Source organism: Pipistrellus kuhlii, unplaced genomic scaffold (assembly GCF_014108245.1).
Source record: "Pipistrellus kuhlii isolate mPipKuh1 unplaced genomic scaffold, mPipKuh1.p scaffold_m20_p_2, whole genome shotgun sequence".
In the NCBI taxonomy this organism is placed as follows: Eukaryota; Metazoa; Chordata; class Mammalia; order Chiroptera; family Vespertilionidae; genus Pipistrellus; species Pipistrellus kuhlii.
Window position 1 is genome coordinate 167,453,678 of NW_023425515.1, and position 15,746 is coordinate 167,469,423.

General features: G+C 36.5%; 1 protein-coding gene across 5 annotated transcripts in view; it reads right to left on the bottom strand.

Annotated features, from left to right (window-relative positions):
• FOXJ3 (forkhead box J3) overlaps positions 1-15,746 on the bottom strand; it is a 124,533-nt gene that overhangs the window by 36,060 nt on the left and 72,727 nt on the right. For all 5 annotated transcript variants that reach the window (XM_045584688.1, XM_036444310.2, XM_036444312.2 and 2 more), the window contains one exon: positions 2,124-2,207. In XM_045584688.1, the coding sequence (XP_045440644.1) occupies positions 2,124-2,207 (84 nt within the window). The remainder of the gene's footprint in view (positions 1-2,123; positions 2,208-15,746) is intronic.

A 15,746-nucleotide genomic window follows, 5' to 3' on the forward strand; every position in this document is an offset into this window, starting at 1 on the left:
AACACTTAGCTCTATGCTTACAAAGTAAGAGGTGTACTCTCACTCAGCCTCTCAATGAATGGCATGACTTATGCAAATTAATGTGGAAAAGGGAAAACTTAAACAGACAAAATGAACTACCCAATCTTGATACTTTTCCACCTCTGTATCATATCTTTACCAAGGCTTTTTATCTCATTACTCACCCCACCCCTCATCAGAATAAACATTATGGGAGCAGAGAATGTCTGTTTTCTTAATTGCCGTTGTCCCAGCATTTTATGTCTTTCTTATAATACTTTCCATACATACTTTACTTTGTGCTAAAACTGTCTTACTCTATCTCATTTTTCTTACTATACCCTACAGCACCCAAGCATAATGTCTGACACAGTATCTACAGAACAAATATCAGTCAAATTGGTAAAACTGTAGACAATTACAGGTATGTTTTGAAACCTGATAATTTTGAAACCATGCTAATTTTCTAGAGAACTTTCTCATTTATGTCCACATCCCTAGCCCAGGCCATTACCATTTTACCAACTAGACTACGGCAACTCCATCTACTCAGTGTTGAGGGGGTTTAGAACAGGCCACTGTAGAATGTGCCAATTGTTTGTGAATTATTTTGAGCTGAAGGCAATCAAGACCCAGCAGTCAGCAAAAGCTCTTCACATCCTCCTAACTGCCTAAAGGAAATTAGAAAGGTGGCATGTACCAATAAGAGAATTATTACCAAAGATAACTTTATATCTAAGAGGCTTATCTGCATGGCACAGCAAATAGATGTGATTTACCAAACATTTGCTTTTCCCACCTTCCTGTGAATTGTTTTTCTCCCTATTGAAGACCCCTATCCCAATCTCTCTCCTTAGCCTCAATTGCCTGGCTGCTTTTGAGTCTCATACTTTTGTGGTGCTCCCATATGTATTATATATGCCTAATTAAATTGTCTCCTACTTAACTCTGTCTTTTATTACAAGGAGCTTAGAACAAATTTATTTGACCAAATGTTTACTGTTTCTTTCATTTTATCATATTTCCTTTGACCTGATATGAGCTGTAAAAATCATTAACACTGAAGATATATATTTCCTCTGTTGGTCTTGAGGAACAATAGGGTAAAACGTGTGTGTGTGTGTGTGTGTGTGTGTGTGTGTGTGTGTGTGTAAGAGAAAAGAGAGGGGAGGGAGGGAGGGAGGGAGGGAGGGAGGGAGGGAGGGAAAGAACGCGTGCGCGCACATGCTGAAATGCTGGAAAATATACAGAGAGAAAGCTGAAAGGTAAATTTAATGTCTGGTGACAGTCTAAGTGTTTACTAAAAATATCTATATTAATAAATGGGTAATATGCTAATTAGAGCAGACAAAGACACAGTAGCTATGAGGCCCAGGGCTCAGGCAGCCATGGGCTCAGAGAGCCAGCAGTGGCAGCAGCAGTGGGGTAATAGAGATGGCACTTTCCCCTGATTAGTCCTGTCACCTTCCACAGATGGAGGGCAGCCATCAGTAGGACATCTCCTGAGGGCTCACAGACTGTGAGAGGAGGCAGGCTGAGCTAAGGAACCTCCAAGTGCACTAATTTTCCAGCACTGGGCCTCTAATGTTACAATAAACAACTGAGGATACCAATTAGAGCTCCTTTTTCTCTTTCATCTTGCAAATTAATTTTTAAGAATGAATTACAAGTAAGAATTATCTTAAAAATAACACGTACACTTAATAGATTTTGTGTATAAAATAATTATTACATAGTTGGAAGGAGGAAAAAGCATTTGAAAGATAATCAGGAAAACTCAATTTAATTAGACTGTATGCAGTAAAAAAGAATAGTTTTGTTAACTAAAACCAACCCTAAATGTTGCACATGCCAGGAGTCTAAAATTAAAACTTAAGAAACCTGGATTTGCAAATGACAATAGTTGTTTCCTAATTACAAAACAACCAACACACCTTTTACTTAATTCCTAAACTGCCCATCTCACCTGAGTTAAGATCAAATAAAATAATGAATTTGAAAATATAGAAAATGTTATAAGATTAAATATTATCTCCATTACAGTCATACTTGCTGTATTGAATGAACCATTAAAATCTATATTTCTGACATAATGACACAAACTAAATAAAGAGCTTTTTTACCCGTTCTACAGATCGTGCTCTCTTCTTTGGCCGAGTAGGCAGCGCATCTTCCTTCGGATTGGTGTCTATTGCCCAATAAGATCCCTAAAGATAAAGAAATAAATTATATTAACAATATATTCCAACAACTCTATAACATTAAAATGGATTGTTACAATCCTATGCCCCAAAAACAAACATTTTGCAAATACAACAAAAGTAACATGAGAACCCAGCCAACATGGCTCAGTGGTTGAGAATCAACCTATGAACCGGGAGGTCACAGTTCAATTCCTGGTCAGGGCACATGCCTGGGCGGGCTCAATCCTGATCCCTAGTGTGAGGCATGCAGAAGGCAGCTGATCAATGATTGTCTCTTATCATTGATGTTTCTTTTCTCTCTCTCTCCCTCCCCCTTTCTCTCTGAAATCAATATATATATTTTAAGTAGCATAAGAGAAACACTAATTTGGAACTGAGAAAAGTCAAGTTCATATGGGAAAAAAGTTCATTTATAACTAAGTTATTAAAGAAGGGGGAAAAAAATCACAGATCTGAAGAAGCCAAGTTCAAGAACTTATGCCATAGCCAAGTAAAAAGAGATAATAAAATGAACCCATTTAAAAATATTTAATGCTAAATCTGTTTAAAAATTTACTTCAGAGTATAAGGAAGGGAGGGAGGGAGGGAGGGAGGGAGGGGGAGAGGGAGAGGGAGAGGGAGAGGGAGAGAAATATTAATGATGAGAGAGAATCATTGATTGGCTGCCTCGTGCATGCCCCACACTGGGGATTGAGCCCACAATCCAGGTATATGCCCTTAACCAGAATCAAACCTTGGACCCTTCAGTCTGCAGGCCAAAGCTCCATCATGGAGTCAAATCGGCTAGGGCTATATGCTAATTCTTAATTGAAACATGATAATTACAACAGCATATGACATTCAAGTCTAATACCGTGTTTCCCCGAAAATAAAACATCCTCCGAAAATAAGACCTACTTACAGGTTTCCTTCTGAGTGAAATATAAGGCATTCCCCCGAAAATAAGGCCCCCTAAAATATTGCAATAAACAAGCCATTCAAAGACAATTTGCGCATGGAAATTAATGACTACATTGAAAATAGAATGGAGAGAAATCAGTGTGGAAACTTTGTGAAACCTAAACTGCAAGAAGTTGTGACTTGGGTGAAGAATTCATGGGAGAAAATCACTGAGTTGCATTGCAAATGCACTGCGAGCAGGCTACCTTGACAAGAAGTACTCATTTAAAGACAGTGCTATTGCTAAACATGAGAGATTTGGTCCACTGATTATGAAAGAAATGGAGTCACAAGAAATTCACCAGGAAATTCAGGAATTGGATTGTTAGGATGATGTTCCAGAAGATGATGACATGATTGTCATTGAATAAATGAGTAAATTCTTGATACTGTAGGATTCACAGTTTGTCTGGTTTGTGTTGACAACTACCGTACTACCGTACCATATACGGGTAATAAATTTCCTTTATTTTCATTTAACAATAAATGTGTACCGTATTCTTCTTCATGGAAAAATAAGACATCCCATGAAAATAAGACCTAGCGCATCTTGGGGAGCAAAAATTAATATAAGACACTGTCTTATTTTCGGGGAAACAGGGTAGAATTTTATGTATTAAGATACTTTCATGGGACTTCATGATTCTATAATACTGCATGATGAAAACCTTGCTGAATGACTAAAATGGATGAGAATAACACTTAAAGACAGAATGTATATCATCCAGAACCACGGGAAAGCTAGCCGAGTGGAAGTTTTACAACTAGAAGGAAAGAGAAAAAAGCACAAACGCTGAAAAGCTGAGGTACAGAGGCACGCGAATCGGGCTGGTGACAGGTGACTGGGCATGCAGCTTTTTTTTTCAACCCAAAGAGAGACAAGCTCCCCATCACTCTGAAATCCAGTTTCTGGGGACACTCGGGGGACCAAGATGCGTACGGGGAGAAGCTGGGCTGTGGGCCATCGGGTCAGAAAAGTGAGGGTGACTTTTTTGCAGAGATGTGCCCAGCAATCATTGTTTACTGCGCTGTAGCGTGGAACTTGGAAACACGGAAAGGTAGAGAAGGCTGGCTGGCAGCCATTGCTGTTTGCTGCACCCTAGCCTACTGGTGACCTGAGACCCTGACCCACACATTCTACAAACCTGCCCAGGCTTTTGGATATAAATGGCCTACCCTGTGGCAGCTTAACCAAATAAACTGCAGCTCCAGTCAGACTGCTCCAAAACCGCCAAATCCCAAATAAAGAGGAGAAAACTGTAGTTCTTGCTGTAGCTCCTGCTGGGTGGCCTCAAACAGTAGCTGACCTGCACCCCACTGGAGATCCAGAAACTAGTGTATCTAGTGATCTGTGTGAGTCGACACCAGATTTCAACTACTCTCATAAGGGACACATTAAAGAAGCAGACTCAGTGAGCACCAAAGCCCCACTGGAACAAGTCTTGCCCCATAAACGTATCTCCAGCACTGCAATTCTCCCGTTATAGACACAGCAGGTCTTCACAGCCAATTGGCCTGGAGATTAATTCCTCCCAGTGCCACCAACAACAATCAAGACTTAACTACAACAAGGCTGTACACACAGTCCACAAAGGAGTGCAACAAGAGTGTCCACCTCAGGTAACTGGGAGACTGACCCAATGAACCATATAGGATACCTAACATACAAAGTTACCCTACCAACTCAGGGAAGAAGGGAAAATGAGGAGACAAGAAAACATCAAACGAAAGAAATGGAGGAGAACAAACAACTGGACATAGAGTTCAAAACTACTGTTATAAGGTTTTTCAAGAATTTCCTAGAAAAGGCCGATAAATTTAACGAGACCAAGGATATGAAAAAGGACCAACTAGAAATTAAACATACACTGACTAAAATAAAAAATATTATACAGAGACCCAACAGCAGACTAGAGGAACGCAAGATTTGGAATACGAAGAGGCAAAGGACAATCCTCCAGAGAAGCAAGGAGAGACGAGAATCCAGAAAGTTGAAGATAGTGTAAGAAGCCTCTGGGACAACTTCAAGCGTACCAACATCAGAATTATGGGGGTGCCAGAAGAAGAGAGACAGCAAGAAACTGAAAACCTATTTGAAGAAATAATGACAGAAAACTTCCCCCACCTGGTGAAAAAAAACAGACTTACAAGTCCAGGAAGCACACAGAACCACAAACAAACAGAATCCAAAGAGGACCACACCAACACACATCATAATTAAAATGCCAAGGGCAAAAGACAAAAAGAAAATCTTACAAGGAGCAAGAGAAAAACAGTTAGTTACCTACAAGGGAACTATGCAGGCCAGATGGGAGTGGCAAGAAATCTTCAAAGTGATGAATAGCAAGAAGCTACAACCAAGATTACTCAACCCAGCAAAGTTATCATTCAGAATGGAAGGGCAGATAAAGAGCTTCACGGATAAGAAATAGCTAAAGGAGTTCATCATCACCAAACCAGTATTATATAAAATGCTGAAAAGTAGTCTTTAAAAAGAGGAAAAAGATAAAAATTAAGAACAACATATACATATCTATCAACTAGTGAATCTAAAAGTCAATTGAATTAAAAATCTGAGAAACAGAATAAATTGGTGAATATAATAGAATCAGGGGCATAGAATGGGAGTGGACTGATATTTTCAGGGGGAAAGGGGTGTCTGTGTGGGGGGTATGGGAAGAGACTGGACAAAAATCACACAACTATGGATGAGGAAAGCAGTGGGGGAAAGCAGTGGGGGGGGGGGTGAAGGCAGAGAGTAGGATGGGAACCAGGTGGAGGGGAGCTATGGGGGGGAAATTAGAAACAATTGTCATAATCTGAACAATAAAGATTTAATAAATTTTAAAAAATAAAAATAAAAACTATCCATAATTCTAAAAAAAAGAAATATATCATAAACTCTTTGGTTTGGAAAAATTAATCCAGGATATCATCAACTCAACCATCATTATTACAGTCTAGAGTGTTGCTGTCTCTATGTTCTCCTTCAGATTCTACTGAAAATAGTAAACCATTTTCCTGTTAATTTTCTTTCTAAATCCTACCCAAGGATTATTTTTCCCACCGATTTTTCATCGATGTGAGAAAGGCATGACCAGTTGCATCCTTGACTGGGGCCATGGATGGAACCTGCAACCCATGTAACATGCCCTTGACCAGTAATCGAACCTGCAACACTACAGAGCCACATTGGCCAGGTATCAATTTTCATTTATCATTTTGTGCAGGGGGAAAAAATCTCAACTATGCCCGATGAAAGCTAAAAGAAGAAGAAAAAAGACTTAAGATGTCATACTTTGGACAACACAATAAGAAAACTGAAGAACAATAGTAGTAATTTCATTACTACATTATTCAATCATTCTTTTGTATTCTTGTTCTTTTAGTTTTGGGGCATGATGGGGAAAAACTGATGGGTATTCATGAAATAATTCTTAAGATAATGAAATCATTTTAAGATTTATGACAAATAAGATCACTAAAATACTACTTCATATTATATTTATAAATAAATCACATATGGTAATTGCAAGATGGAATAAGTTTTGTTCTAGTTTTTTTTTAATATTAAATTTTCTATTTGTCTTTGGAAAGAAATCTAAGAAAAAATGTAAATCATAAAATAATCATCTTTACAAATAAGAACTGCTCAAAATTGATACTCAAAAACTAACTGGACCTGCTGATACACTGCGGATTAAATATAATACATATGAAATATTCCCTCCAAAGTTTGTCACATATTGTTTTGTATTAATCTTATTCTTTCTCACATCCTCCAAATTCTATCAAAGAGCAAGCATACAAATATTTGGCAAATCTGAAATTTTTAAATATAACAACTTTTATTTAATTATTGAAGAGAGCTACATCTACAAAAGATAAATAATTTGGGTAATTCTAAGTTTTATTCTTTCATTTAATATTTGCTAAATTTCTACTCTGCACAAGCAAAGGCAAATAAAAATAACAATAGCTAAAAAAAAAATTTAGAAAAGCTTATTATCAAAAATAAAATGTAAAAACAAGCTATATCGGAACATCATTTAATCATCTCCCAACAACTGGGTTTGAAATGATACATGCTTAAACATCCAAACTGGATGAACTTCTCAAACTGTGGGCATATACGAAAAAAGTATCTCTTAATGACAGTTCATGTATGTGCTAGTCACAATGCTCAATCTGAAGTGTACTGAAAGACAAAGAAAAGATATCTGCATGGTTAAGGATCACCATTTTCCTCCCTTTGCTCAAAATTTACTTTCTCAAAGGATGTACCGTACTTATTCTTTTGAAGATTGCAATCCACACCTCAATCTACTTTATCTACCCTAACTTTTATATAGTGTTTATAACTGTCTCACATTCTACATAATTTATGTATTTATTTTGTCTACTGTCATCCTCCCATAAGGCTGTAAGTCTTTGAAGGCATGCATTTTTTCCTGTTCTGTTTGCTGATGCGTTCCAAATGTCTAGAATAATGACTAACACATAATAGGAAAGTAAGTTATCACCATAAAGTGCTAAAATAAGTGAGCTGAATCTTTAAGGATGATCATGCTCAGATATGATAGAAAACAGAGAAGAATAAAAACAATTTTAGGCAGGAGAAAATAGCTCGTATTCAATAAGCATTTGCCTGCATAAACATCTATAGACCAACTTTAAAATCATCTTTTGTGAGAATTTCCAATGGAAAATATTCAAGAACACCCGAATTGTGAGTAATATATTTATTTTTATAATATTCATTGCAAATTGATTTTTAAATTAAGTTCAAAATATCATGGCATGTGGGAATAGTTTCTGTTTTGGATGTGTGGCAGTTAACTGGTTAATATTCATGGACTCCCAGGAAGTACGTGGACAGGATTCAGGTGCTCCATTAACTTGGATAAGAAAATGCATTTCTTTCCATTATGAATGTAAGAGCAAACCACAGTTTAGCAATACCTAAAAAACAGTTTGTTTCCTATCACATTTTATCTCAAAATGTCACTCTACTACTCATTACTTACTTCTACTTTTATCTAATGTTACCATATTAAATTTTGTTCAATTTTGTAAATTATTGTTACCGAGGAAGCATAGATTACTGTATTACAAACTTGTTAATAGTGTTTTCATAATGATTTTAATGTAACTGCTTCTCTTTTTAATCATGTATACTCTGGTTTACACCTTTAAAAATAATATTATTCTAAGAAGGAGTTTCACAAGCTTCAACAGAAGTGACAAATAGAGTCATGGCATAAACAAGTGTAAAGATTTTGGTGTTAAAGTCATAGACATATGAGAAAGAAAAACTATCTGGAGAGGTTAAAAAGAAAAAAGGACCTAAAAAGAATTTAAAAATTCCTGTTTTTTCTTTTTTCTTTACTTGAATATTATTTATTTCCTTCAATTAGGTGGCATACTGATTCTAAGTTTTCTTGTAATTAACTTATAAATCCTGAAAATTCATTAAAAATATATTATTGGCTCTGGCTGGTTTGGCTCAGTTGATGGAGCATTGGCCTCTGGACTGAAAGCTCCCAGGTTCGATTACAGCCAAGGGCATGTACCTTGGTTGCGGGCACTTCCCCAGTAGGGGGTGTGCAGGAGGCAGCTGATTGATGTTTCTCTCTCATCAATGTTTGACTCTCTATCCCTCTCCCTTGCTCTCATATACATATATATATATATATATATATATATATATATATATATATATATATATACCAAACAATCCAAATTTCAAATCTTAAGAGCCTTTATAGCCCTTATTTTTTTTAACTTCTTTACAAACTATCACAACTAGGCAGCAGTGAAAGAAGTTGTGCTAATACACTATTTATAATCATTTTTAGGTACAAGCTTTACATAATGAAGAGTGGGCTAAAAACTTTTAAGAATCTTGATCTCTGAACCTAGTATATCATATGAAAATTTGTTTATGAATAGACTTCCTCACTAAACCAGAAATTTTAATGTCAGTGATATCTCATTTATCCTTGTATCGCCACAGCTACGGGGCCTATAGATACTATAGCTCTACTTTTTTTTTTATATAAACCCCTCATTTTATTCCTGGAAGCCTTGTAATTGTGAGAATGTAAAATGGTGCTGCCACTTTACAAAAGTTTGGCAGTTCCTTAAAAGATTAAACATATGGCCCAGCAATTCCACTCTTAGAGAAATGAAATCATATCCAAGAAAAATTATGTCCACAAAACTTATATACATAAATGATCATAATAGCATTTTTTTATAATAGCCCAAACTGAAAACAACACAAATGGCCCATTAACTGATGAACAGATATAATTGTGATATATTCATACAATGGCCATTTCATTCAGTCGTACTCCTACATGCTATAACACAGATGACTCTGAAAACCTTATACTAAATCAAAGCAGCCAGACACAAAAGACCATAATGATTTCATTTATATAAAATATCCAAAATAGGCAAGTCCATAGAGATGGAAAGTAAATTAGTAGCAATGGTAAGATAGGTACACAGATAATACCTTAATTAAAAAAATTAAAATTAAATAAATAAAGTAAATTAGTAGTTGCCAGAAGCTTGAGGGGTGGAGGGTGACTGTTAAATAGAGTTCTTTCTGGAGTAATAAAGTGAAAATGTCCTGAAATTAGATACTGTTTATAATTGCACAACTCTGAAAATATACTAGAAACCACTGAATTACATATTTTTAAATGGTAAATGTTATGGTATGTAAATTTTCTCAATAAAAATACTCTATTAAGAAAAAAACATGAATCAAGAAGCTCTAACCTAATGCAGTGGTAGGCCCAATACAGTCAAAAGTCACCTGTCACAAAGCAAAATCAGTGGTATTGTCCAGAAAGAACTCAGGTCTCTTGATTTCTGGTTATTTCCTGGCTTTACTTTGGATCATATTAGTTTTTTATAAAAGTTCTCAATAGTGAGAGAATCCAAGATGGCTGCTCGGGTAGGCAACTAGCCGCAGCCGCACACAACAATTTCAACAAAATACAACTAAAATATAAAATGGACATTAATCAGAACTACAGGAAAGTCGACTGACTGGAAATTATACAGCAAGAAGCAAGGAGAAAACCAGAAGGAAGCGCGGAGGAGCTGTAAAAGCCCAAGGTACGGAGACACGCGGCGCGCGCGGAGAGGACGGAGCCAGAGAGGAGGGAGGCCGAGTGCCTGGCTGGCGGTCCCAAGCGGGAAGGAGAGAAAAGCTCCGACTGTGCTGGGCCCAGCTCCAACTGCTCTGAACCCCAATTCTAGGCCAGACCCCGGGGACCCAGGCTCATCCATAGGGAGCCGGGCTGTAAGGCGGGACTCCAGGGAAGCTGCAAAAGGAGGTCCCGGAGGCGCACACACTGCGCGCAGAGAAGGGCCGGCCGGCTGTGCCGCGGGATTGCCCTGATGGGAAGGAGACAGGGGCTCCAGACTGCTCTGAACGCCACCTCCAATCCCACTACCAACTGAACTGAACCCCAATACCGGACTCATTGGGGGAGAGCATAGACAGTTTGGCAGCAGGCGAAAATCGAGGGCACCTTTCTCTCAGAGGCGCTCGCAACAAGTACTGAAGGACCCTGAGTCTCAGGAGTCGCATAGGGCGGGGCTGACGGAAGCCAAGGCTGTAGGCTCCACCCTGAAACCCCGCCCCATCAGGAAAGCTGCCTGCGAAAATGCCTAAACCAAATAGATCACAAACGAAAGAAATGGAGGACAAAAAGCGACTGGATATAGAGTTCAAAACCACACTTATAAGGTTGTTCAAGAATCTCCTAGAAAAGGCCGATAAAATAAACAAGACCTATGAGGATATGAAAAGGGATCAACTAGAAATAATAAGGGATCAACAAGAAATAAAGAATACATTGTCTGAAATAAAAAATATTTTATGGAGTCCTAAAAACAGAATGGAAGATCGCAAGAATCAAGTCAAAGATTTGGAACATAAAGAGCCAGAAGACACTCCTCCGAAGACGCAAGAAGGCCAGAGAATCCAGAAAGTTGAAGATAATGTAAGAAACCTCTGGGACAACTTCAAGCGAACCAACATCAGAATTATGGGGGTCCCAGAAGATGAGAGAGAGCAAGATATTGAAAACATACTGAAAGAAATAGTGACAGAAAACTTTCCCCACCTGGTGAAAGAATTAGACTTACAAGTCCAGGAAGTGCACAGAACTCCAAACAAAAGGAATCCAAAGAGGACCACACCAAGACAAATCATAATTAAGATTCCAAGAGCAAAAGACAAAGAGAGAATATTAAAAGAAGCAAGAGCAAAGAAGGTAGTTACCTATAAAGGAGCACCTATATGATTGTCAGCTGATTTCTCAACAGAAACCATGCAGGCCAGACAAGAATGGCAAGAAATATTCAAGGTGATGAATAGCAAGAACCTACAGCCAAAGATAATCTATCCAGCAAAGCTATCACTCAGATTCGAAGGTCAGATAGAGCTTCACTAATAAAAAAAAGCTAAAGGAGTTCATCACCACCAAACCAGAATTATATGAATTGCTGAAGGGAGTTCTTTCAGAAGAGAAAGTAAATAAAGATAAAAATTATGAACAACAAATACGTAACTATCAACAAGTGAATCTAAAAACCAAGGAAACTAAAAAAAAAAAATCTGAGGAACAATATTAACTGTTGAATATAATAGAATCAGAGGTATGGAAGGGGAGTGAACTGTTTATTCTTGGGGAGAAGGGGATGTGGGAAGAGACTGAACATAAACTGTGCACCTATGGATGAGGACAATGGGGGTGGGGAAAGGGCAAAGGGTGGGGTGAGAACGGGGGGGGGGGGGGGACATTTGTAATAATATGAACAATAAAAATTTATTTAAAAAAAATAATAAAAATGCAAATAAATAAATAAATAAATAATTTTAAAAAAAGTTCTCAATAGTCATTATGTCACAAAAAGTCAAGTAATGCACCTACTACTTGTGAATAAGAATTCCAAAGATATTCTCAGATTCAAAATGTTAGTTAATGCTAAATAAATTCTTGATCCCTGCCTTCCTGATCAAAAGAAAGGATCTGAATAAAAAAGCAAAATGACATTTTCTAGAACACCTAAGACCAATCTTAATTTAAAACAGCAAGAGGATTAATGTACAATTAAAAATGTTTCTTTAAGGACAGAATAACTACTTCTTAATTAGGAAACATAATTCTTGTGATAAACATTAAGCATCTACTACTTATATGGGATATTATGAACATGTCAAAGACCCAATCCTTGTCAAGAAAAATTCAGGAATGAATGGAATAGATCAAAATAAAGGTAGTACACCCCAGCTGGTGTGGCTCAATGGTTGTATAAGAATTTTCTAGTAGCTTGCTCATAATAGCCCAAAACCAAAAATAATACAAATGTCCACCTACAGATAAATATAAAAAAGATTGTGCTATAACCTGGCTGTTGTGGCTCAGTGGTGGAGCATCAAACCCATGAACCAAGAAGTCAATGGTTGGATTTCAGATCAGGACTCAATCCCCAGCAGGGGGCATGCAAGAGGCAACAAATTGCTGTTTCTCTCTCATCGATGTTTTTCTCTCCCTCTCCCTTCCTCTCTCTAAAATTAATTAAAAATATATTTTAAAAGATAAAAATAAAAATACAGGTAGTATATCATTCAGGAGCATTAAGAGAGTTATGCTCAATGAGCTATGGAAATAAAAAGAAAAGAGGTAAAAATAAGGGAGAAAAAATGAGAGGCGACAAAAAAGGAAGGCTACCTCCTTTCAGAGTAATGCTGACCTTTGAGCTGGGTGGGTATTAAAGGATGAGTAAGATGGAATTTTAGATACAATGAAGAGTATGGGCAAAAATATAAAAATATAAAACTGCATCATAAATGCAAGATAAATAGTGCAATATAGCTTGAATATCAAGTTTAGAGGCAAGAAGTTGAGAGCTGAAATTGAAAACGGTGTTTTTACCTGTGTACCAGGCAACAATGTAGAAAATGGAGCAAAGCAGAAATTAAAGAAAGGAGACCAGTTAGAGGTGACTAAGTAATCCAAGTTATCAATATTTATCATTAAATATTTTTTTTAAACTCATCTCTTATAATTACTTTGTTTTCATATAAAAAGTCAGGATCCCAAAACATCAAATGATAATAGATCAGGACTGTATCTTCTTATTATAAAAACCCACAGTGAATCACTGTTTTGTATCATCTATCAGTGGCTCACTGTTTCGTATCATCTATCCAGGAGCTAGCTGGGAATAACAGACACCCCAGTGTTCCAGCATCAAAGCAATTGGTTGTACGTACACATCTCACCAATTATCTCTAAACATACACCAAAAAGATGAAATGGAAATTCTAGACTTAAATCATCCAATGATGGAAAAAAAACTCAACCAATGTACTTAACAACAAGTAGGACAAAGAGCCAGAGACCTTAAAGATAGATTAGTAAAAATTATTCCATTTCAGGAAAAGAAGAAAAAGGGGTAAAATTAGTAAAGAAAGCCTCAATGACCTGTGAAACAATGTTAAAGAGTCTATCATATTTTAATTGGATACTAAAAGGAAAGAAGAAAAAATGGGAGCATAGTTCTTAAAAAATAATAATGACCAAAAATATTCCAAATCTGGAGGAAACTCTTGTTACTGATTTTAAAAGAAGTTCCAAACAGAAAATATACAAAAAAAAATAGAGGTACGTCAAACTGTTCAAATCTAAATTTAAAGAGAAAATTCTTTATAGTTGCCAAAGAAGGGATGGGGTCTGGAGACGGTACACTGCATACAGGGGAATAAAAATATGACAGGTGATTTTTTACCAGAAATAGTGGAGGCCAAGGAAAAAATCTTCAAAGTTCTGAGAGGTGGGGAAAAAACCTGCAAACTCTTAAGAGTCCATATCCAAAAAAAGTATTGTTAGGATAAAATAATGACCTTTCCAGGTAAACAAAAGTCTACAAAGTATGTTGCCTCAAGACCAGTACTACAAGAAATGCCAAAGAATACAGTAACGCTAAAGGGGAAAGATATCAGAGTGAAACCTGGATTTACAGAAAAGAACATTAGGAAAGGTAAATAATTAGGAAAATATTTTCTTCATCATAATTTCCTTAAAACACTATGAACTGTTTAAAGTAAATAAAATAAATCTTAAGGTGGGATTTATGTGTAAGTAAAAGTACAAGATATGACAACAGGGATGGGTAGACAAATGGAATTATACTGTTCTAAGGATATTGCATGAAAATAGATGGGAAGAAGAAAGTAGTAAGTGGTATGAAATGAAAGGTAGTATACTATTACATCTGAATAGATTTTGATAAATTAGTAGTTACAATACTAACTTGTTAGTAGTGTTGTTAAGCTCTACAATGATTACTTAAAAATTAATAAAAGGAGCCGAGGCCAGTTTGGCTCAGTGGTAGAGCGTCGGTCTGCGGACTGAAGGGTCCCGGGTTCGATTCCGGTCGAGGGCATGTACATTGGTTGCGGGCACATCCTCAGTGGGGGGTGTGCAGGAGGCAGCTGGTTGATGTCTCTCTCTCATCGACGGCTCTCTGTCTCTCTCCCTTCCTCTCTGTAAAAATCAATAAAATATATTTTTTTAAAAATTAATAAAAGGAATATAGCAAAGAAGTCACTAGATGAAATAAAATAGAAGACTATATACTATTTAATTAATCCCCAAAGATGCAAAAATGAAGCCACACAGGAACAAAAAAGAAAAATATCAATCATAGCAATAATAATAACAAATACAGACTAAGCACTCCTATTAGATTGCAAAGATTGTTAGACTGCATTTAAAAAGCAAGAGCCAGTGGCAACATGCTGTTTATAAGAGACACACTGTTAAATACAAAGACATTTATAGTCTAAAAGAAAAATACTAGAAAAAAAAAGTATCATGAAGTTGCTAAGAAAGGTATAATGGCTATATTAATATCAGACAAAGAAAGCTCCAAGACAAAGAGTATTTTAAGTAATTAAGAATATTTTAGCCGTAACCGGTTTGGCTTGGTGGTTAGAGCGTCAGTCTGCGGACTGACAGGTCCCAGGTTCGATTCCGTATAAGGGCATGTTCGTTGGTTGTGGGCACATCCCCGGTGGAGGGTGTGCAGGAGGCAGCTGGTCGATGTTTCTCTCTCATCGATGTTTCTAGCTCTCTATCCTTCTCCCTTCCTCTCTATAAAAAATCAATAATATATATATATATATATTTTAAAAAAAGAATATTTTATAAAGATTAAAGTACAGTTCAACAGGAAGGTTAAACATCCTACCATTAATATTAATTTGAAATGGATCACAGGCCTAAAATGTAAAGTAAAACTATAAAAACCTACAGAAGAGAACAAAGGAAAAAATCTTTATGACTTTGGTTGATTTCCCAGACAGGACACAAATGTCACTAATCACTAAATTAATATTTTAAAAATTCAAAATGTCTACTCTTTTTAAGACACTATTATAAAAACAAAAAAGTCTGAAAAATATTTACATAATATAAATCCAAGAAAAGACATATCCAGATTTTTAAAAACCTCTTAGAATTCAGTACTGATAACAACCAAATTTTAAAAATAGCAAAGACTTTAAAA